General features: G+C 46.8%; 3 protein-coding genes and 1 long non-coding RNA gene across 6 annotated transcripts; 2 read left to right on the forward strand and 2 right to left on the reverse strand.

The window, feature by feature from the left end:
- Positions 1-226: 226 nt before the first annotated feature.
- Positions 227-9870, reverse strand: mccc1 (methylcrotonyl-CoA carboxylase subunit). Its single transcript, XM_086177053.1, has 19 exons — positions 9605-9870; positions 9091-9134; positions 8741-8880; positions 8574-8669; positions 8376-8497; positions 8052-8199; positions 7840-7961; positions 7647-7758; positions 7419-7500; positions 6822-6949; positions 6557-6740; positions 6364-6473; positions 4851-5067; positions 4688-4774; positions 3488-3537; positions 3273-3410; positions 2840-2947; positions 2041-2112; positions 227-1143 (listed from the first exon to the last, which is right to left on the reverse strand). Exons 1-19 carry the CDS (start codon positions 9658-9660, stop codon positions 1021-1023), a joined length of 2139 nt encoding a protein of 712 aa, XP_086033179.1. The 5' UTR covers positions 9661-9870; the 3' UTR covers positions 227-1020.
- Positions 9864-16030, reverse strand: lamp3 (lysosome associated membrane protein 3). Of its 2 annotated transcripts, XM_086177297.1 has the most exons (7): positions 14471-16030; positions 13641-13721; positions 13337-13419; positions 12790-12915; positions 11162-11234; positions 10913-11083; positions 9864-10801 (listed from the first exon to the last, which is right to left on the reverse strand). In XM_086177297.1, the coding sequence occupies exons 1-7, from the start codon at positions 14745-14747 to the stop codon at positions 10659-10661; spliced, it is 954 nt and encodes a 317-aa protein (XP_086033423.1). In that variant the 5' UTR covers positions 14748-16030; the 3' UTR covers positions 9864-10658. The 2 variants fall into 2 exon arrangements, with proteins under 2 accessions (XP_086033423.1, XP_086033503.1); XM_086177377.1 differs by lacking the exon at positions 14471-16030 and having other exon boundaries at positions 13641-13773.
- Positions 10950-13700, forward strand: LOC147237012 (uncharacterized). Of its 2 annotated transcripts, XR_015109096.1 has the most exons (4): positions 10950-11216; positions 12744-12903; positions 13104-13269; positions 13648-13700. It is a non-coding gene; the product is annotated as an uncharacterized LOC147237012 (long non-coding RNA). The 2 variants fall into 2 exon arrangements; XR_015109095.1 differs by lacking the exon at positions 13648-13700 and having other exon boundaries at positions 13104-13407.
- Positions 16031-16032: 2 nt separating the features above from the next.
- Positions 16033-21544, forward strand: kng1 (kininogen 1). The gene is made up of 9 exons (XM_086177178.1): positions 16033-16154; positions 16238-16330; positions 16589-16729; positions 16824-16940; positions 18009-18078; positions 18741-18910; positions 20490-20600; positions 20683-20781; positions 20899-21544. Exons 2-9 carry the CDS (start codon positions 16247-16249, stop codon positions 21190-21192), a joined length of 1086 nt encoding a protein of 361 aa, XP_086033304.1. The 5' UTR covers positions 16033-16154; positions 16238-16246; the 3' UTR covers positions 21193-21544.
- The last annotated feature ends 79 nt before the right edge of the window (positions 21545-21623 follow it).

Below are 21623 nucleotides of genomic sequence, written 5' to 3' on the forward strand. Positions count from 1 at the left end.
GGTAGAGTTGATCTACATTATGCAGAGAAGGAAGGTGGATGAGGCTAGAAGTTTAAGAGCAGGCTTTAAGTTGTACTATCATGGTACTGACAGGATGTATGTATGTTTTTTATATATATGTGTGTGTGTGTGTGTGTGGATTTATGGATGTATGCATGTATGTATGTATATACATGTGTTGGGATGTTAAATATATACACGTCCAAACACAAGACACACACATTGGTTATTTTCTCCAAACTTTATTCCTCTGAGCAGTCCCACACCCTTTTTTTTTAAATCTGCGTACATAATCTATTATACATCATCAGAAAAGTTATCGGACACGAACAAACATAACGGTTTAGTTTTAGTCTACAAGGCCACGTTTGGAGCCGATGAGCAGGTCAAGTCCACATCGGCGGCGTGAATAAAAAGGATTTCCATCTGTTTGCCTCTTCGTTGTCCAGATGTTATTTCTGACACATGGAGTGTTAGTTTTTCTTTTTTTTCCTCAACAGCGACATCTTCTCAGTCGCCCAGAACTTTACATGAAAAGAATAGAGACGTTGAGGACAGAAAATGCAAATTTACATTGACCTCAGGAGTTAGGTGTTTTCAAACAAACGGCCCGACTTTTGTTTGAAAAGCTCCACCTTCAAGTTATCAGCAACTTTTCCCTAAAAGCGTGCGTTTGGCCGCCGCTCCCACGACTGAAATAAAGAGCTTGATCGGCCTCGACGGGAGGAATAAGGGACACGGAGGATGACCTTTAGGAAAACACTTGGGAAGAAAAGGCTCACAAAAGAAAACAAAGATAGGAAAGAAAATAAATGCGGTGCTGTTGAGGGCAACTCAGGAGAACATGAGATCCAGGTTTCCACGGGCGTCGCACAGGTCCAGTTCCATGGTCAGTACCTGGCAGCCACTCTGAGGACGTTCTCGTCGTTCTCCTGAGCTCTGCAGACGACCGGTGAATCTAATCCCGTCCTTCGGTGCAAAAGCAGCGCATCTGGATGTCGTCCGCGGGGCTGGTGGTCCTCACTGCTCCTCACCCTCCTCCTCCTCCTCCAGCTCCACCAGAGCGGCGTGTCGGCTGGCCTGGGAACCCTCGCTGAAGAACACACGCTTGATGACGCCCGATTTGGGCGCCCGGATGGTGTGCTGGGGAGAGAGGATGATAGTCGGGAAACCGGCTTTTTCCCCTCTGAAATCAGGGGTTGTTGAAAGAGTGGAAATAATTACGAGACCAGAATGGATTTTAAAGTTTAAAGTATGCGTAAAGAAAATCTACTCAGTGGGAAGGTAGATTGGTTATTTTGACATACATACATACATAAATACATATATATATGTTTATACTTACATATATATGTATGCATACATATACATAAAGTATATATGTACATACACACATAGGTATACATACATACATATTCGCATACATACATACATATAATAGATATATATTTATATACACATACATTTACACTTAAGTATATATGTGTATGCATGTATATATTTCTATGTATACATATATGTACGTATACATGTAAATATACACATGCATACATACATACATGCACATACATATACATACATACAAATGTATACAAAGATATACACATGCATAAATATGTATCTATATACACAAACATGTGTATACATATATACATATATGTATACACATACATACGTATATACACACATGCATAAATATAACTATATACGCATACATAAATATACACACACATAAATATATATATATACATACACATATATGTGTGTACTCATACTTGTATATAAATCTATCTATAAATATATGTGTGTCTACATATATACATATGCATACATATATACTCATACATACATATGCATATATAAATACACATACATACATACATACATATATAGACAGATGTATACATTTATATCAATACTTTCCATTTACGTTTAATACATGATTTACAACAACTTGCATATTTAATCTGATACCTGGATCACATTATATTGTGTGTGTGTGTGTGTGTGTGTGTGTGTGTGTGTGTGGTTCTTCCTCACCTCCATCTTCATTGCGATCATCACCATCAGAGGGTCTCCCACGGCCACCTTGTCTCCGGCCTTCACCAGCACCTGAACACACCACCAAAAACAAACATGTCACAAGTTGTTTTTCCCATCACCTCCCTCCGCTAGGACGTACTGCCTGTTTGTTTTTTTTAACCAATCATGGCGGTTACCCAGGACAGAACCAGCTGGTCCGGGCTGCCGCGCACAGAAGAAGCGGCATAAGAAGAACACGTTTGGTTTTTCCGGAGACGAATATTTGCCTTCCAGCTGGCTGACTGCAGGTAATCAGTCAGGTAAACAGAGAGGAATGACAGATTGAAGGAAATCCAAGGGGAGGAGCTGAAATGATTAAAATGCTCCTCAAACAAAGCGCTTGCTTCTGCAGGTTCTCACTGCTGTGGAGATGCAGATGTCAGGAGTGTGTGCTTCACCTCCACATCCTCACCAGGAAAAACTCAATTACGCACAAATTGCCGGTCGCTAAGCTCTCGCCGGCTCCCGACTCCTTTATTTTCCTCTCAAGCACCTCTGATTCTCCTGCAACCCGATGAAGCGCCGGATCGTCTGGATTCATTTATCTATTTTAGATTCCCACTAAATACGTCATCTGGCAAATAAAGGAGGTCAACTGCATTCTTTGTCAGGGAAAGAGTGGATGAACTCACGTCTCTCCGCCGACCAGATTCTGCTGTTTTGGAATTGAAGGCCAAGAACCTGGTTCTTGGTTTGAGGATCCCTGTCCATGTTCTCCCCCCCCAAAAAAAAAAAAAAAAAAAAAATTGAGAATCACCTTCTCAATGGTTCCAGTCATGGGGGCCACGGCGCCGCCCTGGGCCCCCGAGCCGCTCACGCCCGCCAGATATTTGGGCGTGGGGACGCACAGCTCAGCGCTGCCCTCCTGCAGGGAAACAGAAGGTTAGCATGGAGGGCGAAATGAGACTTTCGTCCTAAAAATCCGTCGTCCTCCTGTCAATCAATCACACCTCCAGACGCTCGTGGGATTGGATTTGAACCGGAAACCTTCTGGCTAACAATTGCGATACACTGGAAGTAAATTGTTGCAGAAAATAAAAGAGTTTGGTTCGATCTGCAGAGTTTCCGGCGGAAATCTGGGTCGGATCGATTTTAAAATCCGCTCCTCTGGCGTTTCTGAGAATCCACCTTTCCGGCGCTTGTGTTCGGGGTCGAGAAAAACCCGGAGGGGGAAACGAGAGGCGACGTACCGCGGAGAACAAGTGCACCGCGTCGTCCAGGATCACCAGCTTGGGACGAGACTTCACCCCGTTGACGGTGCAGTGCAGGAAGCAGGCTCCGCCCTCCGTCTCCAGCTGACCCGTCACATGGTTCACCTCCTCGCCCGTCTGGAATCCCATTTTATTTTTTATAAAAACTACAATGAAGTTGTTCTCTATTGAGCTCCAGCGATGAAGATGCTCACCTTCATCGTGAAGCTTCCATCTGCGTTGTAAGTGACGACCACGTGGATTTCTGAAACACCAGAGGGAAAGTTACGCTCGTGATTCACAATTCTGATGCTGTCGCTAACAAGACGTTAGCGGCTAATTAAACCTCAGGGGCTTTTAACTTCTTCAGTCGCTCGGACCGTTTTCACCGCTTACGAGTTTAAAGTGCTTCGCTTTTAAGCTTTTACAAACCTCTAACAGAATCCAGCCTGCGGCCGCTCGCCGTTCACTACAACCACCGACGGCGGAGAGAACGTTCAGGGGAGAAGCGGAAACGACCGTGCGTTTGAAATCCTAATGAAATACCGATAAGTGCTTTCCTAACCTTTGGCTCCCGGCCCGGTTAAAAGCCCCCCCAGGGTCGCCGGTCAGGAATATTAAGAGTCTACTGAGTAAAAGCCGCACGTGCTGCGGCGGAAGGAAAAGCGAGCGGGTTCCTTGAACGCCAGGCTGGTGTTTATGGCCTCGCCGCGGTGAGGATGTTGAATAATGCACGTGGGTTCATTAGTGCCGGGGCCAAATTTAATTATTCAAACTATCGTTAAATGAATCACGTCCGCGGCGGTGTTTAAAATAGACGACGCGTCCCAGTCACTGCCCGGTCTTTCCCGCGTGATCCAAGCAGATCAGACTCTTTGCGTTTGGATTGAAATCAACTGTGCTCGGGTTCACCTGAGATGCAACCCATAAAAGCTGAACGTTTACTCGGTTTTTGGCATTTCAAGTTGTTTGAATGGTTTCCTTGTCTCGATCCAGGGCACGGAACCCCGTCTACATTCTAAAAACATGCTTGAATCTTTCTTTTTGAGAAAGCGGCTAGTTAGCATTAGCCTAGCCGCAGATATCCCCGCTCATTCCTCCGACCCGTCTTCACTCGTGTCCCTTCATCGGCGCAAGATGGTCACCTCTTATCTTCTCCGGAGTCCTCCTCATTGGGCAGGATCCCAGGGGGCGGAGCTTCATCGACCGCAGCCGACCATAGTTACTTCTTTTATCGTGTCGGCTATTAGCATGCAGCTATCGGCAACAGATCAAACTGTTCCCGTCCCTCTCGACTCTCTTTCAAACCAAGCCGGCGGCGGAAGAACTGAGCCGGGATCTGTCCCAGGTTTCTGGACCAGGAAAACCAGAGTTCTTGCACTTCTTCTTATAAAATGGTGGTAAAACCCACTTACTCTGGTCGCCCAGCTGCAGGGTCAGGTTTCTGTTGAACCGGATGTTGAGTCTGAAGCCGCTGCTGGAGCCGAACGGCGAGAAGGGATCTGGAAATCGACACACACGCCGTGTTACATCCCATTTCTTTCACGGCATGACGTGAAATGAACACCGCGTCCTCACCGGAGGAGGTCCGGATGAAGTCCCGGGTGTGTTCCCGTTCCCGGAGCAGCAGTCCGAGGGCGGCCTGGCACACCGTGGAGCCCGAGGGAGGCGTGGGTGCCGGGAAGAGGTCGGCGTAGTGCTGAGGGATGAAGCTGGTGCTCACGTTGCCGGCCTGGAACTCCCGGTGACTCGAGAGGCTCAGCAGGAAGTCTATGTTTGTGTTCAGACCCACAATCTGAGGGCCAAGGGAGCAAAAACGGTCAATGTGAGTCGATTATGGTCTAAACGGCAACAACTGAGTACTGCGATGCCTTGACTTCATCCAGACTCAGGGCTAAATAAATAATACTGTATCAAAAAATAATAAGAAAATCAAGAGAAATGAAGTGGTTTATTAGGTGTATTTATCTTGAGGATCAGACCAAGAGCGGAGGAAAAGGTTTTTTATTGGTTCTCTATCCTGAACTTACTGGCTCCACACTTCATGCTACAAACTGTTGCTAAATGTAACTTTGCTACACTTTATGTCTAAACTCCATTCATCGACGGAGTAAACCTGCTCCTCTTTCTAAAACAGTGGTTCTTAACCTGGGTTCGATACAACCTTGGGGGTTCGGTGAGTCAGTCTTAGGGGTTTGGCGCCAGTCGAGACACATGCCCGACTCATAATTCATGAGAATCACGCTAGATATCTTGGCCTGTCTGTGCTGCAGGGATTTTGGTGCGCTCTGTAGTCAACTTGTGACTGTTGTGATGGTACGATTTTTTTTTTACTAATTATGTCGAGTAAAAAAAGAAGGCGGACAGACAAATATGCCCGATATGGATTCACATGTATAACAGAACGTGATGGAGTCGGCGTCCTAACTGCATGATTTGCGATGCCAAGTTGAACAATTCTCGTCTGGCGCTGGCAAAACTTTATCTTTGCGGAGAATCTTTTGAGGATGCTGGACATAAAAATGAAGAAAAGGAACAGACATTGTTGCGAAAAAGACATGAGAGTGGCGCTTGCCAAAGTGGCACTCGCCAAGGTCATTTCTGAACTGGTCTCTCGAAGGAAACAGCAGAAGTCACACTGATTTGCAAGAAGTATTCATTGTTATGTTTTTTTTTGTCTAGCCAGTTTTTTTGTATGAAAATCATGTCTTGCTGGTTTTGTTCTTTGAACACAGTGATGTTGATGCACGGTTCATTTTGTGCACCAGTAAAAAAAACATTTCATTTTTCCAATAAAGAAGGGTTCGGTGAATGCGCATATGAAAATGTTGGGGTTCAGTACATCCAACAAGGTTAAGAACCACTGTTCTAAAACCATCAAACCGTCCCCGTCACGTATCTCTCCACCTCTTCATGCACACCTCGCTCATGTTTCTCCGTGATTTCCTTTCAATGCTTCCCGCTTTCTTTGAACGTCGGTGTCAGACGCTCAACCCGCTCCCTCCCAACTCATATCTGGGCTCACAAAAAAAAACTGACGCCCTCGTAAGTCAAGATTCCACTGTATTTGTATTATTTGTGAGTGTCTTACATTGTACTGGCGTAAGCAGTAGCGCAGCTTCTTCAGGGCGGCGTGGCGGTCCTCTCCCCACACCACCAGCTTGGCGATCATCGGGTCGTAATGAGCGGAAACCTCGTCCCCTGCAAGCGAAATGAAAGTTTGCGTCGAGAAGTCGGCCAGTTCCATTTTCCGTTCATCCGTGGTCGTCTCAGGACCCCCCCACCTTCTCGGACCCCGGTCTCTACGCGGGTGTGCCGGTCCGCCGGCGGCGTGGAGAGGTGCAGCAGAGGCCCCGCCCCCGGCAGGAAGTCGTTATCGGGATCCTCGGCGTAGATGCGAGCCTCGAACGAGTGTCCGCGTAGGATGATGTCATCCTGGAGCAGAGGCAGCCGCTCCCCTGCCGCCACCTGGAGGACGTCGGGGGAGTTACATCTGCGCCCCTCCATCGCTCATCTTCTCTCCCCCGGGAGGTGGAAACCTTCCCTCACCCTGAGCTGCCACTCCACCAGGTCGGTGCCGGTGATCATCTCAGAGACGGGATGCTCCACCTGCAGCCTGGTGTTCATCTCCATGAAGTAGAAGTTGTGCTGGGCATCCATGATGAACTCCACCGTGCCTGCAGAGATGTTTTTTGGAGATGTTGAACAGGTGAACTGCCGTCATTTCCGGTATATAAGCTGCTAGTTGCGGCTAATTTATGGATATTTTTGGACTGACGAGCTTCACGCCGACAAAACTATTTAACCTCCTCACATCCGAACCGATGAAATGGGCGTGAAATTCCGAGGCCGTTCATAGAAAACGGATGGATGGATGAACTTTTCCTTGTCTCGTTTGTTATTAATCTTTTTCATCAGCCGTGTCGGCGGCGCTGTTCGGAAAAAAGCATTTCCAGTACGGATTGGTGGATAAAAAAGAAATTTCTGTGTAAATATCTCGTTGCAACGTGGACACCAGTGCAACATATATATGCACGCATGTAATTAATGTTTAGTTTTAGCCGCTGCAGCTTCTACTCAGGTGTGCTCAATCGTCCAGAAATGAGGGTAGATGGATTAATGCACCCGTTGCGTCCCACGTCTCACCTGCTCCCACGTAATTGACAGCCTTGGCCGCTCTGACGGCCGCCTCGCCCAGCTTCCTGCGGACCTCGGGGCTGATGCCCGGCTGCAAAACGAAAGAAAATCAGCAGACTTTCAGTAAACTAATCTTTCACTTCGAAACATCTTTAGCAGACAATGATGCATAAGCGGGTGTCGGTAAAAATACAACTCTTCCTTCCCAGCCGATGGGATGAGACGTGAGTTTCTCACCCCCGGAGCTTCCTCGATGATCTTCTGGTGTCTCCTCTGGACGCTGCAGTCCCTCTCAAACAGATAGACGGCGTTACCGTGCACGTCGCCGAACACCTGCACCTCCACGTGTCTGCGTCGGGGAAAAAATAAAAAGACAAAATGATCGCCTTGTGTCGCTCGGAGGGGACAACGGGTGTGGAGCCGTGGTTACCTGGGATCTTCTACAAACTTCTCCACCAGCATGACGTCGTCGTTGAAAGACTTTCTGGCCTCCCGTCTGGCAGATTCCAGCTGCTCCAAGAAGTCGGCGTCTGACCGCGCGATACGCATCCCCTGATCACACACCATCACACAATCTTATATACTTGTCGATCTCGATTACGTGAAACTATAATAGTTTTTTTCCCCCCCAAGTCGCCTCACCTTCCCTCCGCCTCCCCGAACAGCCTTGATCATCACAGGGTAGCCGATTTCGGCCGCCTCTGCTTGTAGCCTCTCGTTCGATTGGTCCTCTCCGTGGTAACCGCCGATGATTGGCACGCCGGCGGCCGACATGATGTGTTTGGATGTGCTGAAATATTTGCGATGGAAAATGATGGGATTATACGTCCCCGGGTATGATCTGTTCTTATTGGACATTTTTCCTTTTTTACCCCAGTGTGCGTGCAAAATACGAACAAATGTATGTTGTTATCCGAGTTGCGAGGGTTTAGATTTGGTCTTCGATGGTGTTGTGTGTCAGGTCACCTCTTAATGCCCATGTCTCGGATGGCGGAGGAGGGAGGCCCGATGAAGATGATGCCCTCCTGTTTACACGCCTCGGCGAACTCTGTGTTTTCCGAGAGAAACCCGTAGCCGGGATGGACCGCCTGCACGCACGGTAGCAGAATTTGACTTATTTCAGCCACAATCATTCAAAAATAAAAAAAAAATAAGGTTACTTACGTGTGATCCGGACTTCTTGGCCACCCCTAAAACTTTCTCCATGGAGAGGTAGCTCTGCTGGGAGGGCGGCGGGCCGATGTGGTACGCCTCATCTGCCTACAAACCAAACAAGAATAAAAGTAAAAACATCGAGATGCGTGACAGCGACGGCAACCTCGCCATCTCACCATGGCGACGTGCATGGAGTGTCTGTCGGCGTCACTGTAAACAGCAACAGAGCGGATGCCCATCTTCTTGGCGGTGCGCATCACCCGACAGGCGATCTCTCCTCTGTTGGCGATCAGCACCTTCTCTATCCGTCCCACCCCTGCATCGAGGGAAAAAGCAAATAAACAAATCTTGTGATGAACTACGGTGATCATATCGCTGATTAAAAATGTTTAGCATTGATGATTTCTGAGAGGCGTTTCACACCAGGTGATCTGGATCACATTTAACCAAACACTAGTTTCAGTGAGTGTGTTTGTTTACATTGTGTGTCAGGAAATAATCTATTGGAAAAATCTTCTGGATTTACCTCCTGAAACAAGCCTCACTCCTCTTTTGGTCCATGATAGTTTTCTGAGGGTGGACAAGACAAACAGCATTCACATGTAGCTCTTAGAGGACATCCGAGAAAAACCTTTTTGGTTATTTCAAACTAAAATATAACTGGAAAAGAGCAGCTTTGTTTGCGTGTTGAATTAGCATCGTTTGCCAAGCTAGCTTCCAGGCTGCTGCCTTTATTTAACCTTGCTGATACTATCTGACCCTGTCACCTGAGGAATGGGCATTATTTTTCCCATATCCACACATTAATGACGAGTTAAGGGATCCAAGGCTGTTTTAAGAGGGAAGAAAAAAACAAACACCAGCAAATAATTCACTATCTGAGCTCTATCAGTCATTTGAGCCCAGTCTGAGGACAACTTTGACCGGCTAGCAAACGATGGCTCTTCGAGTCAAAAGCTGCTAATTCGTGTTTCGATCAAATAAAACACCAAGCCGTCGCTGTCAACAAGAAAGTAAATTGGAAGGAGCGGCGAACTCACTGCGTGAAATCCCTGAGCCCACGCAGGGATGAGAAACCCAGAATCACCGCAGCCATGGTCGCCAGCTGCGAGGGGCTGGCTAGCTAGCTGGCTAGCTATGCTAACCGGCTAGTGCACTTACTTGACCCGCAAAAGTGGGGGGAAAAAGCGAAGTGATTATTTTCTAACTCCTTATTTACAACTTATTACAGCGATATGAATTGTATCAACGAAAACGTTGAGTGACCCCCCCGAAGCACAACACGGACGAAATCACAACTTTGATATTAAGTTTTTTTTATTTCATTCACATTTTTGTCCTTTCCGGGGATCCGTAGATTGAACGACCAATAGGATGCGGCGATACGGAGGCGGAGAGGAGGGCGTGGTTCTGTCGTTCACCAGCAGGTGGCGCTATTTCCCCGTTTCAGAGCAAGGGTGGAAACGAGAGTTTTTTCATGCAGAAGTTAGTAATTTACCCTCAGCAAAAGCGATATATAAACAATTAACATGAAATATGGACACTTTTCAAACTGTAGACTCCAAAAATGATGATCAAATTAGACCTTTTGCATTTTTAGATTCGTAAAACACTGTAATGAACCTCGTCTATTCGATAAAAATTATTTTGTTGTTCACCTTTTCCAACAGTTTGGAACAGATTGAAATGCCCACTTGTCCTCTAAATGAAAAACCAAAATGTGAAACTAAATATTCGCCTCCATCCTCCCTGCTATTTTTAGACTAAATATATTCCGTGCTTTGTTTTTATCGCAAATCACACGGTTGCATCGCGGCTCCGATTGTTTTTGTTTACGGTGTGAACAGAAGCTTCCGATCGAGGATAAACAAGATGGAGGCGCGCGAATGAAAAAACACTTGTGTGGAAATAAGATCGAAATAAAAGATGAAAGTAAAGAGCATGTCCAAGATGAAACATGAAAACAAATGCACAAAGCTGCAAGTGTTCCGTCAAATATCAAAACAATTTAAACCTTTCCAACTGTCATCATCAATGATTAATGGCGTGGAAAGTCCAAAAGCCGTGGGAGAGCAGAAACCCAGCGAGGGACGCTCAGAGTCGTTCGTATCCCCGCCGAGTGCGATCTTCTCTGCAGAGCAGGAAGACCACCAGGGCGATGAGGACCAGGCCCACCGCCATGGCGCCCAGGACCACCACCAAGACGTGCCGGCGAGCGTCGGCCCGGCAGGTCACCTCTGAACCATCGGGAGGATTTGAAAGAGAAACAAACAAAGAGACGCGTTTTCCGGTCAATTCGACATAAATATCACCGGAATCCCATATTTCAGTTGAAGTCCCGCCTCCACCTTGATCTTCTCGGGCCACGAGCGCGTTAAAGGCCCGCAGATGCAGCGGCACCAGCTTGACCCTCAGCTCGGGCGACGCCGCGAGAACGCTCTCCGAGTCGCACCTGTAGCTCTGACCGAGACCCGCCGCGAACAGCTCGCCGCCGCGCAGCAGGCCGGAGTACGTCTTATCTGACGGGAGGAGATAGAAGGTCCACGTGAGCCGAGATCCGGGTTCTGCCGGGTCAGATTAGACCCGTCCTTACTCACTGCTGCATCCCTTGCAGACGGGGAGAGGAGACACCCGAGCGGACACTTCGCTGACGTAAGAAGAAACGTTGTCCTGCAGAGACGAAAAAGAAAAAAATCAGATTCAGGATTAAGCCTGGATGAAGTTTAGTTTAGCTTGATTTATTCCCGCGTTGTCTGAATGACTTGGGCTTTATTTTGCTATAGTTTAGATCAGCTTCATTCACTCATTCATGCGTTCATCCTCACTCTCATGGAAAAATAATTCATTCCCGTTTAAGAGACTTCAAACCGTTCACTCATTCATTCATTCTGTTTTTATAGACATAAAACTGTTCTTTCACACTGCAACATTCACTGATTCATCCACATCATGTCGAGATACGCAATTCACTCATTCATTCACATAAAGAGACATAAAACCATTCACTCCTTCATTCGCATCATATACAGGACTGTCTCAGAAAATTAGAATATTGTGATAAAGGTCTTTATCTTCTGTAATGCAATTAAAAAAATAATAATAATTTTTTCATGATACTATAATATCTTGAGATTGGATTTTGGAGTTTTCTTAAGATGTAAGCCCTAATCAGCAATATTAAAATAATAAAGGGCTTGCAGTATTTCACTTGTAATGAATCCAGAACGTATGACATTTTTGTTTTTGTAATTGCATTACAGAAGATAAAGAACTTTATCACAATATTCTAATTTTCTGAGACAGTCCTGTTGAGACATACAACCATTCACTCGTTCATTCACATCATACGGATATGCAACTCATTCATTCACATGAGACATGAACTCATTCTTTCACATAAAAAGACATAAAACCATTCACTCATTCATTCACATAAAGAGACGTACAAACGTTCACTCTTTCATTCATATTTGAGACATAAGAGTTCACTCATTCATTCACATAGATACAACTTTCACTCATTCATTCATTCACATTATATAGACATACAGCTGTTCATTCAATCATCCACTCATTCATTCACAAAAACAGACATACAATTATTCACTCATTCATTTACATAGAGACAAACCACCGTTCATGCTTTCTTTCTTTCACTCATTCATTCTTTCAGGATGTATAGAGACATTGAAAATTCACTCACTCCTTTGCATTAAACACAGACCTACAACTGTTCACTCATTCATTCATTCATTCATTCATATATAGAGATGAAACCAATCACTCATTCATTCATATATAGAGATGAAACCAATCACTCATTCATTTATTCATATATAGAGATGAAACCAATCACTCATTCATTCATTCATATGTAGAGATGAAACCAATCACTCATTCATTCATTCATATGTAGAGATGAAACCAATCACTCATTCATTTATTCATATATAGAGATGAAACCAATCACTCACTCATTCATTCATTCATATATAGAGATGAAACCAATCACTCACTCATTCATTCATTCATATATAGAGATGAAACCAATCACTCATTCATTCACATTATATAGACATGCAATTTACTCATTCACATTTTGAGACACTCAGCTGTTCACTCATTCATTCACTCAAACACACACTCATCCACTTTTTCTCTTGTGCACGTGGACACCAGGAGGTCCATTGAAGCAGATGCAGGCTGAGGACGTGAAGCTCCACACCTTCCTGAAGGTCAGCCTCAGACCTGCAGCTCCGTCGGCCAGAGAGAGGACCAGAACGGCCTCCTCGCCGGTGCAGCCGCCGCTGGACCAGATCCTGCTAGGGTCCAGGTTCAGGTACCAGCTCCTCTGCACACACACACACACACTTTAATTACACGTTAATTCTTAAAAACAGACAAAAGGGCGTTTCTATGGAGACGGGACTTATTTTAAGTTTCACTAGAATCCAGGAGTCGCTCCTTCAGGGTTCTCCATGGTAGGTTCATCCTCCATCTAACCTTCTCCTCTCACACCTTCCTTCCCTCCATCCTCAGCCTCCTTCTTACCAGATCCTCCTCCGTGCACGTCTGGACCACCTCAGTGTGTCTTCATCTCCAGAACATCTAACATGTGCTGATGGACTCATTCCTGGACCGTCCACCTTCCAAGCTAAAAACCCTCCACGATCTTCATGCCCAAGAATCAGGCCCACAAAAAAAAGTGAATCCAGTCTTTCACACAAACACACACACACACACACACACACACACACACACGCACACACCACCTTCTCTATGATGACAATATACTGGACTCCCATGGTAGCTTTAATGCACAGCTTCCCCGCTGGATTGCTTGATGTATAAGTACCTGCAAGACACACACACACACACACACACACACACACACACACACACACACACATGATGTCACTTGTATCAAGCAGCACATCAAACCAAACACGAACGCTTGTGTTCCATCTTGACAAATGAATATGGATGAAATAAAAGCGTGAATTGAACACTTTGCATTAAAAATGTGTTTCGTGTGTGTTGTGTGTGTGTTGTGTGTGTGTTGTGTGTTTTGTTCACCGATCAGAGGCGGCGCCGCCGAGCGCTGCAGGACCGGCCGCTGCACCAGAACCCGGGCGTCAGACCCCCGCAGGTGGAGACCTGGTGGAGATATCTGTCACTTTCCGCATCCCATCACGTGTTTTAGCACGTTGCTGCACGCTAGTTCATTCATTCATTCATTCATTCATCGGCTCACGATTGCGATTCATTTCTGCGTTTCGAGCAGCAACGTGGGGATTAATTATAATTATCACATAAATAAAAGGTAGATTCTCATGTGTTCACATGCAGGAGGTTCATGGGAGAACCAGAAGGTGTGAGTTATTGTGACGTGACGTGAAAATGTGGGCGAATTCTCGCCGCGGCAACTGGGTTTCTTCCCTTAAGAAGCTTCTGAGGAGGTTTCAGAAGAAGAACTGGCAACTCGGACCTGAAGAGGCCTTCAGGATGAAGGGGTGAAACGTCTTGGAGTCCAGGATTCCGTCTCTTTACGCGATAACTGGTTTAGATCATGAAGGACTGAATGAATGTTATCAGGGAATCCAAACATTGTGAAAGTGATAGTTGTTTCAAGGAAATCTAGAAGTTGTTGGTTGCACTTCACGCCGCTTCATCTCGCCTTTGACTTCAAACCAAAAGGGGCAGGACCTGAATAACTGTCATGTGTAGGACAGGAATGAAGAACCGGTCGCCACCATGACACGGCAGAGAAAGATCGGAAAGACGTCCATTTCAGAGCATCACTTCGTCAAAGGGAAGCCGAATACGACACCCGAGCGCCGGGAACTCAAACCTCCTTCCAGGAATCCAAATTCTTTCCTCAAAACAAATTGGGTTTTTGAACTCACCTGTGAGGAGAGCGAGGGCCAGCGGGAGGAAGCGGGAGGCGTCGGCGTGACCCCTCGCCATGGCGGTCCGAGGAGGGGAACCGAAGGCGGAGGACTGCCAGCGAAAGGAAGATAACGCAGCTGTGGTTTGCGGACGGAAACTTTGTCGTCTCGACGCCGAGTCGCCCCCCCGGCAGAGGAAGTGACGCACCCAGGCAGTAGACCCTGCGAGCTCCGACGCCGCGGGAACCGCTGGTTTAGTAGCGAGCGCTCTCCTACACCTCCTCTTTGGTTTCATTTTGATGGCATGTAGTTTTAAGGACTACAAAACTCCGGCGGGTTCCTAATTTACGTTGATTCGCTCTGTGCTACACCGTTGGCCTCCAGAGGTACGGCTCTTGGAGTTCAACATCTCCCTTGCATGTCTGCGATGCTAGAAACTCTGGTGCCCCCAGGGCTCCATCCTGGGGCCACTGCTATTCTCTGCACATATTGAATTGACCCTTCAGACGACGGATCTCCAGCCTCCTCCATCGAGAACCTCATCAAAAGATCGCAATTTCAGCCCCAAATTATCTGCATGTGAATGCATAGGTGTTTGCTGGACAAGTGGACCGGGGAGGTTGACGGGCATGTTTGATTTCCCTTCAGGCTGCTGGGTCTCCACAGCCAATCATCTGCCTCCATCTCAGTCTGCTACGCCTTTCCTTTCTTACGCCTCTGTCCCCCAGACTCCACCTCTTCTCCGCACTCTGGACTGTTGATCCTCAGTAGTTCTTCATGTAGCCTCAACGTTCCACTCGGGTTCCTCTTATTCGCACACATGCGTTCTGTCTCGCATTCAGCGCTAAACTTGACTCCTCTGTCTTCTGGGGCCGACCTCCGACGCTCTAGATCCTCCTCCACCTGCTCCCTTCTTTCACTACAGTTCATGATATCATCTGCAAAGATCACAATCCATGGCCATTCCTGTTCCTATCCTCACTGTGCAGCCTGTTCCGTCACCATAGCAAAAGGAGAAGGAGCTCAGAGCTGATCCCTGATGCACTTCCACCTCCACCTCCTCACATCACCGCTACCTCACAGATGTCATACATGTCCTGCGCCACCCTAGAAATCTCCACAGCTTGTTCTTAGTGCTGACTTTTTTTTTCCCGTTTGCATCGAAAAGACAAATCCAAAAACATGGATTCGAGCATCTGGGCCTGTTTGCGGTCCGGAGAAGTGAGGAAATCCAAGTGGCAGAGGACAAAGGTTGGCGTGGGGCAAAGTACCAATCGAAAACACACAAAACGCGCACAAACGCACACAATTCCACCCAGAAAAAAACACAAAGGGTTTACAGGAAGTCATCGTGTTTTAAAGTGCGGCAAAACCTAGTGGACCAAAGGTAGCAAGGGATTCGTGAGTCCATCCTGACGGGAGGACACATTCGAAACGTCCTAAGAGGAGAAGTTAGTACGTGCAGACTCTTCTCCGGCTGCTCTGTTGACTCATCAGGTAGGAGGGCAAACAAATGAACAAACATTTGCTTTCCTTTTATACGCGCTCCCTCCCTGCCCTCTCGTCCTCTCCAGTCTCTCAGCGAGTCATCGCCCTTCCCGGGATTCCCGCCTCCACTTCCACTCAGTCGCTCCATCGGCGTGGAGAGCAGAGGAGCGGAGGCTTCACGGCTCGGCAGGATCAGACGCACCTTCCCAAGAGGGTGAGTCTGCGGACGGCGGCCCGGGATTCGGCGAACAAACGCCTCGGGTCTTCATCCGATTTCTTTTTCCGCCTCGCTCGCAGCCGAGCACCATGAGGAGACCGGCCGGGACCAGTGGGCTGGGACTGATGAGACTGATGGGACTGATGGGACTCCTCAGCATTGCTTTGGGGCAGGTAGGACTGGACTGACAGGTAGACGGTAGGACTGCTTCTTCGAGATAAATCAAAAGGAAAGGTTTGCATAGTTAAAACTGACATCCCGCTGACTGAGTTTGCGGCTTCAAATAGTTGTATACCGATGTGAAATATAGCAAAAGAAGGAGCATACCGAAAGCATACCCAAATGTGCACAAATGTGTCTTTCCCCCTCGAAGGACGGTAGGAAGACGATTAAAAGTGCGACCTCTGTTCTGACCTGGTCCCCCCTCGCAGGCCGACACCCAGCCGGGCGTCCTGGTCTTCTGCGACGACCCGTCCATGGAGCGAGCGGCGCTGGGCGCCCTGGAGAAGTTCAACGAGAGGATCATCTCCGGCTACAAGCTCGCCCTCTTTCAGCTACTGAAGGCCAGAAAGGTGGAGCGGCTGCACGCTCTCACCCACCCTGACCTCTTTAGATCACGTCAAAATATGTGTGTGTGTGTGTGTGTGTGTGTGTGTGTCGGTCCAGGTGGACAACGGCTCGGACTCGGTGTATTTCCTGCATTTCAACAGCAAGATAAGCGACTGCCCGGCGGGAGGCAACAAACCGTCCAAGGCCTGCAGCTACCTGCCCGGGGCAGTTCTGGTAAACGCACAACATGTCGGATGACGCAAAATAAACACGAATCAAAATGGATTTTAAATCCAATTACATTTTTAGAAATCACTTTTTATGAATATCTGTGGTCTTTTTGTATTGTGGCTCTAACTTTATTTTATCTTAAATTTAATTGCATGAAATTAAACAAAACAAAACACATTTTGTTTAGTTTTTTGAATCTCATTTAATTAAATTTAACTAGCATTTTATGTAATTGTATTTTGATGTTCGTACAACAAATATAACTTTTTCTCTCTAATCCCTTACAACAAACAAGTATATATTTTTTTATCACACATCTAATTTCAGTTTAATTCAAATTCCTTGAAATTTACAAATTTTAATTTTTACATTTCATTTAATATTTTTATTTTAGCTAGAATTTAAAATGTATCCTATGATTGTTCATATAGCCAATAGTTTTTTTCTATTCATACTTTGTGTTTTTAATATTCCCTCTTATCTAATTTTATCTTTTGATTCAATTTCATTTAATTTGACTTTTTTATTTAATTAAATGATGTTTAATTTTATTTTATTTTTACATTCACATTATTTTTACATTCTTTTTTTCTTCTTTTCTTTTCTTTTTTTCTTTTGCTGCCTCTTGGCCAGGATTCCCTTGAAAAAGAGGTTTTTAATCTCAATGGGACTTTCCTGGTTAAATAAAGGAGAAATAAATAAAATAAATAAACATTTAATATTTTCACTTTAGTAAGAATTTAAATGCAAATATAGCATTATTCCTCTTCAATCCGCTACCTAAAAAGTATATTTTTTTATTTTGAATATTACACTTATCCAAGTTCATCTTTTAAATCAATTTAATTTCACTCATTTTTTAATTTAATTCAATTTTGTTTGATTTATTTTTATTATTTTTTTCATTTAATACTTTCTTTTTTGTCAGAATTTAAGGGGATGAGCCAATTAAACACTTATTCTTTTTTTCTTAAGCCGCTAACTGCATCTCTTACAACTAGCATCGGGTAAGAGAAGTGCGATGCGAAACTCCAGCGTCGTAAACTAAACATCGTAAAAAAACGCTTGCAGGTCGAGTGCAACGCTACGGTCCACATGACGGAGACGGAGACCCACGTCAAGGAGGTGGACTGTAAGATGGGTGAGTGAAATGACCTCCAAGTTCTATATTTTGACAGTGCAAGAGATAAACGTGAACTATTTATCTAAAAAATATGTTCCAGTGAGAAAAAGAATTTGCAGAATAATACTGGTTGCATCATACTATGACTGTACTACTGTTGCTCTGTACTATTATACTATTATATAAATGACCTTATATGTGACTTTTGACACATAGAATGAAAATAACAATTGGAATTTCCAAATTGGCGATAGAAGCTGGGTGTTTCCTGAATTTACCAAGGATTCTTTTTCTTTGGCTGCGTGACTTCCGGAGCCGAAGCCAAAAGCCGGAACGCGGCGAACTTGTGCGCTTCTTTCACTTCTCGACGCTGTCGGAGACGTCGGTCGGCGTCGTAGGAGGCGAACGTGCCGAGGGGTTTCGCAATCAAACCGACAACCTCTGCGGGGGCTGAGAGGCCGGCGTCGCCTCCCGGGCCGCCAGGGGGTAAAAGTCTGGGTCTAGACTTTAGTCTGTTTGTCTAACCGGCCCGACGTTTGTCCACGGTAAACAGTGGTCTCCATCCACTCTCCAAAACATGGAGCAACGTTCCGGGGTCGACTCGGGGATATTCCTATTCTCCTAAACTTGAGGAACTCGCGGGTTGTTCTTCTCCTCGTTCCTTCCGACATCTCCTCCAGACCCGGCCATCGTCCCGGTGAAAGCCTACTGCCTCGGCTGTCCCGAGACCATCGACGAGAACTCAGAGGAAGTCAAGAGTCCCATGTTGGCCTCCCTCGCCTCGTACAACTCCGGGTCCAACAGCCAGTTCCTGTTCACCCTGAACACCATCGACTCGGCCACCCGTCAGGTACGGAGCCGCTCGGCGTGGACGGAGAGGCGGGAGAACCCGCGGAGAACCCGCGGAGAACCTGAAACCTGCGGGAAGGACACAAATAATCGAGGACCGCGATGCCGTTAGAAAATTAGCGACACAAGAGCAGCAAAACAGCATCCGCACACTCGCTTCTCCTGCTGTAGTTCCGCCATTTTAGCGAGGTCACGTCATCATTAGCGTTGGCATTAGCAACACAGAAGCAGCGCTGTAGCATCGGCACACTCGCCTCCTGCTCTTTAGATCGGCCATCTTGGCCATCTTGGTTTCCGTTAGCAACACAGAAGCAGCGCCATAGCATGTCATTAGCATTTCCATTAGCAAAACAGAAGCGACATCATCGCATCCACACTCACTTCTCCCTCTGTCGTTCGGCCATTTTAGCAAGGTCACATTGTCATTAGCATTGGCATTAGTATTAGCAACACAATAGCATCTGCACACTCACTTCCTGCTCTGTAGATTGGCCATCTTGGTTTCCATTAACAACACAGAAGCGGCGTCATAGCATCCACGCTCACTTCTTCCTCTGTTAATCAGCCATCTTGGCGAGGTCGTATTGTCATTAGCATTGGCATTAGCAACACAGAGGCGACATCATCGCATCCACACTCACTTCTCCCTCTGTCATTCGGCCATTTTAGCAAGGTCACATTGTCTTTAGCATTGGCATTAGCATTAGCAACCAATAGCATCTGCACACTCACTCCCTGCTCTGTAGATTGGCCATCTTGGCCATCTTGGCTTCCGTTAGCAACACAGAAGCGGCGCCATAGCATCCACGCTCATTTCTTCCTCTGTTAATCAGCCATCTTGGCGAGGTCATATTGTCATTAGCATTGGCATTAGCAACACAGAAGCGACATCATCGCATCCACACTCACTTCTCCCTCTGTCGTTCGGCCATTTTAGCAAGGTCACATTGTCATTAGCATTGGCATTAGCATGAGCAACCAATAGCATCTGCACACTCACTTCCTGCTCTGTAGATCGGCCATCGGTCATATTGTCATTAGCATTGGCATTAGCATCACAGACGCGACATCATCGCATCCACATTCACTTCTCCCTCTGTCGTTCAGCTATTTTAGCGAGGTCACATTGTCATTAGCATTGGCATTAGCAACACGATAGCGTCTGCACACTCGCTTCCTGCTCTGTAGATCGGCCATCTTGGCGAGGTCACGATCTCATTAGCGTTGCCATTAGCAACGCAGAAGCAACGCCATAGCATCAACGCTCACTTCTTCCTCTGTTAATCAGCCATCTTGGCGAGGTCATATTGTCATTAGCATTGGCATTAGCAACACAATAACATCTGCACACTCACTTCCTGTAGATCGGCCATCTTGGCGAGGTCACAATCTCATTAGCGTTGCCGTTAGCAACAGAGAAGTGTCAGCACAAGCGCTACGTATTTCAGATCTTCTGCAACATCACGGGCGGGAAGACGACGGAAAGGGCGGGAGAATTTGGCCGACCAAATGTTTTTAGTTCGTTTTGCCAAACCCGGCTAAGCGGCGTCCACGCTGGCGTGTGTTGGCATCTCCCGCAGGTGGTGGCGGGTTTAAGATTCCAGCTGAGGTTCGACTTGGTGAAGACCATCTGCGGCAAGGATGCCAACGCCGAGCTGGGCGAACACTGCCGGGCCAACGCAGAGGATCCGGTAAACGGAGGCGGCGGATTTTATCTCATTGAATTTTTTTTTTTTTTTTTGACTGACTCACGTCTCCGGTGTGTTCGCGCAGGAGTACGTCAACTGCAACTCCACGGTGGACGTGGCGCCGTGGAGACACGAACCCCCGCAGGTCAACATGGAGTGCGAGCCGGGTCTTCTAGCTCCCACGGTAAACCCCGTTCGGAGGAGAATGGAGGAAGCTCACAGCAAAACGGCAAACACACGAGCAGAAAGAATCTAGAAACATCGTACTTACTTCTTCTCCCGACATCCTTCTTCTCTCAAGTTCCTCGCCAGGCGCCGTCCTCCCGGCTGGTCTCCACTCAGGCACATCCTCTTCAGACGTCCCTCCACCACGCCGCCGCCCACCGCGCCGCCGCCGACGCCCCCGAAGGAGTCCTCCGAGGAGGATACGGCGGCCTTGGCGGCGAACGCCAAAGCCAGCGACGACCTCTTCCACTGCCCGTCCAAACCCTGGATTAATGACCTTGCGGGCGGCGGCCCCACCAGCTCGGCGGCGGCGGGGGGCTTCCAAGACCTGGACCTTCTGGGAGCTTTGCCTGACGGGACCAGCAGTTAATGTCTTTCATCGCGCTACGTTAGTCAATGTCGGCTAGTTTTTATTTCTGGCATTAACTTTAAGGGGTTTATCGCGGCAATAACAACAACAACAACAAAAAAAAAAAGGGTTTGAATGGTTTATTCAGGAATTTTAACTGCTTCTGTGAGATTGAGATGTTTCAGGCTCGGGGGGGGGGGGGGAAGACGACGACAAGTGAACGCCCGGAAAGAAAGGGACGGATAAAGGACTCGAGGCTAAGACGTTAAAAGCGCCGTTTCCCATCAGTCCTTTGGGTTTTTGTATCGACAGAGTTGCAACGTGTCGGCAACTTCCGAACGTAGATGGAAATTAAATCCTTTTTTTTCATTCATCCATTCATTCGTTCGTCATCTATGCAGCCGGTCGGGGTCATCGACCGTGGATCGATGGCAGGGACGCGTACGACCGTT

Source organism: Fistularia commersonii, chromosome 1, assembly GCF_037954325.1.
Source record: "Fistularia commersonii isolate RoL2024-O1a breed Wild chromosome 1, RoL_Fcom_v1.0, whole genome shotgun sequence".
NCBI classification, from domain to species: domain Eukaryota; kingdom Metazoa; phylum Chordata; class Actinopteri; order Syngnathiformes; family Fistulariidae; genus Fistularia; species Fistularia commersonii.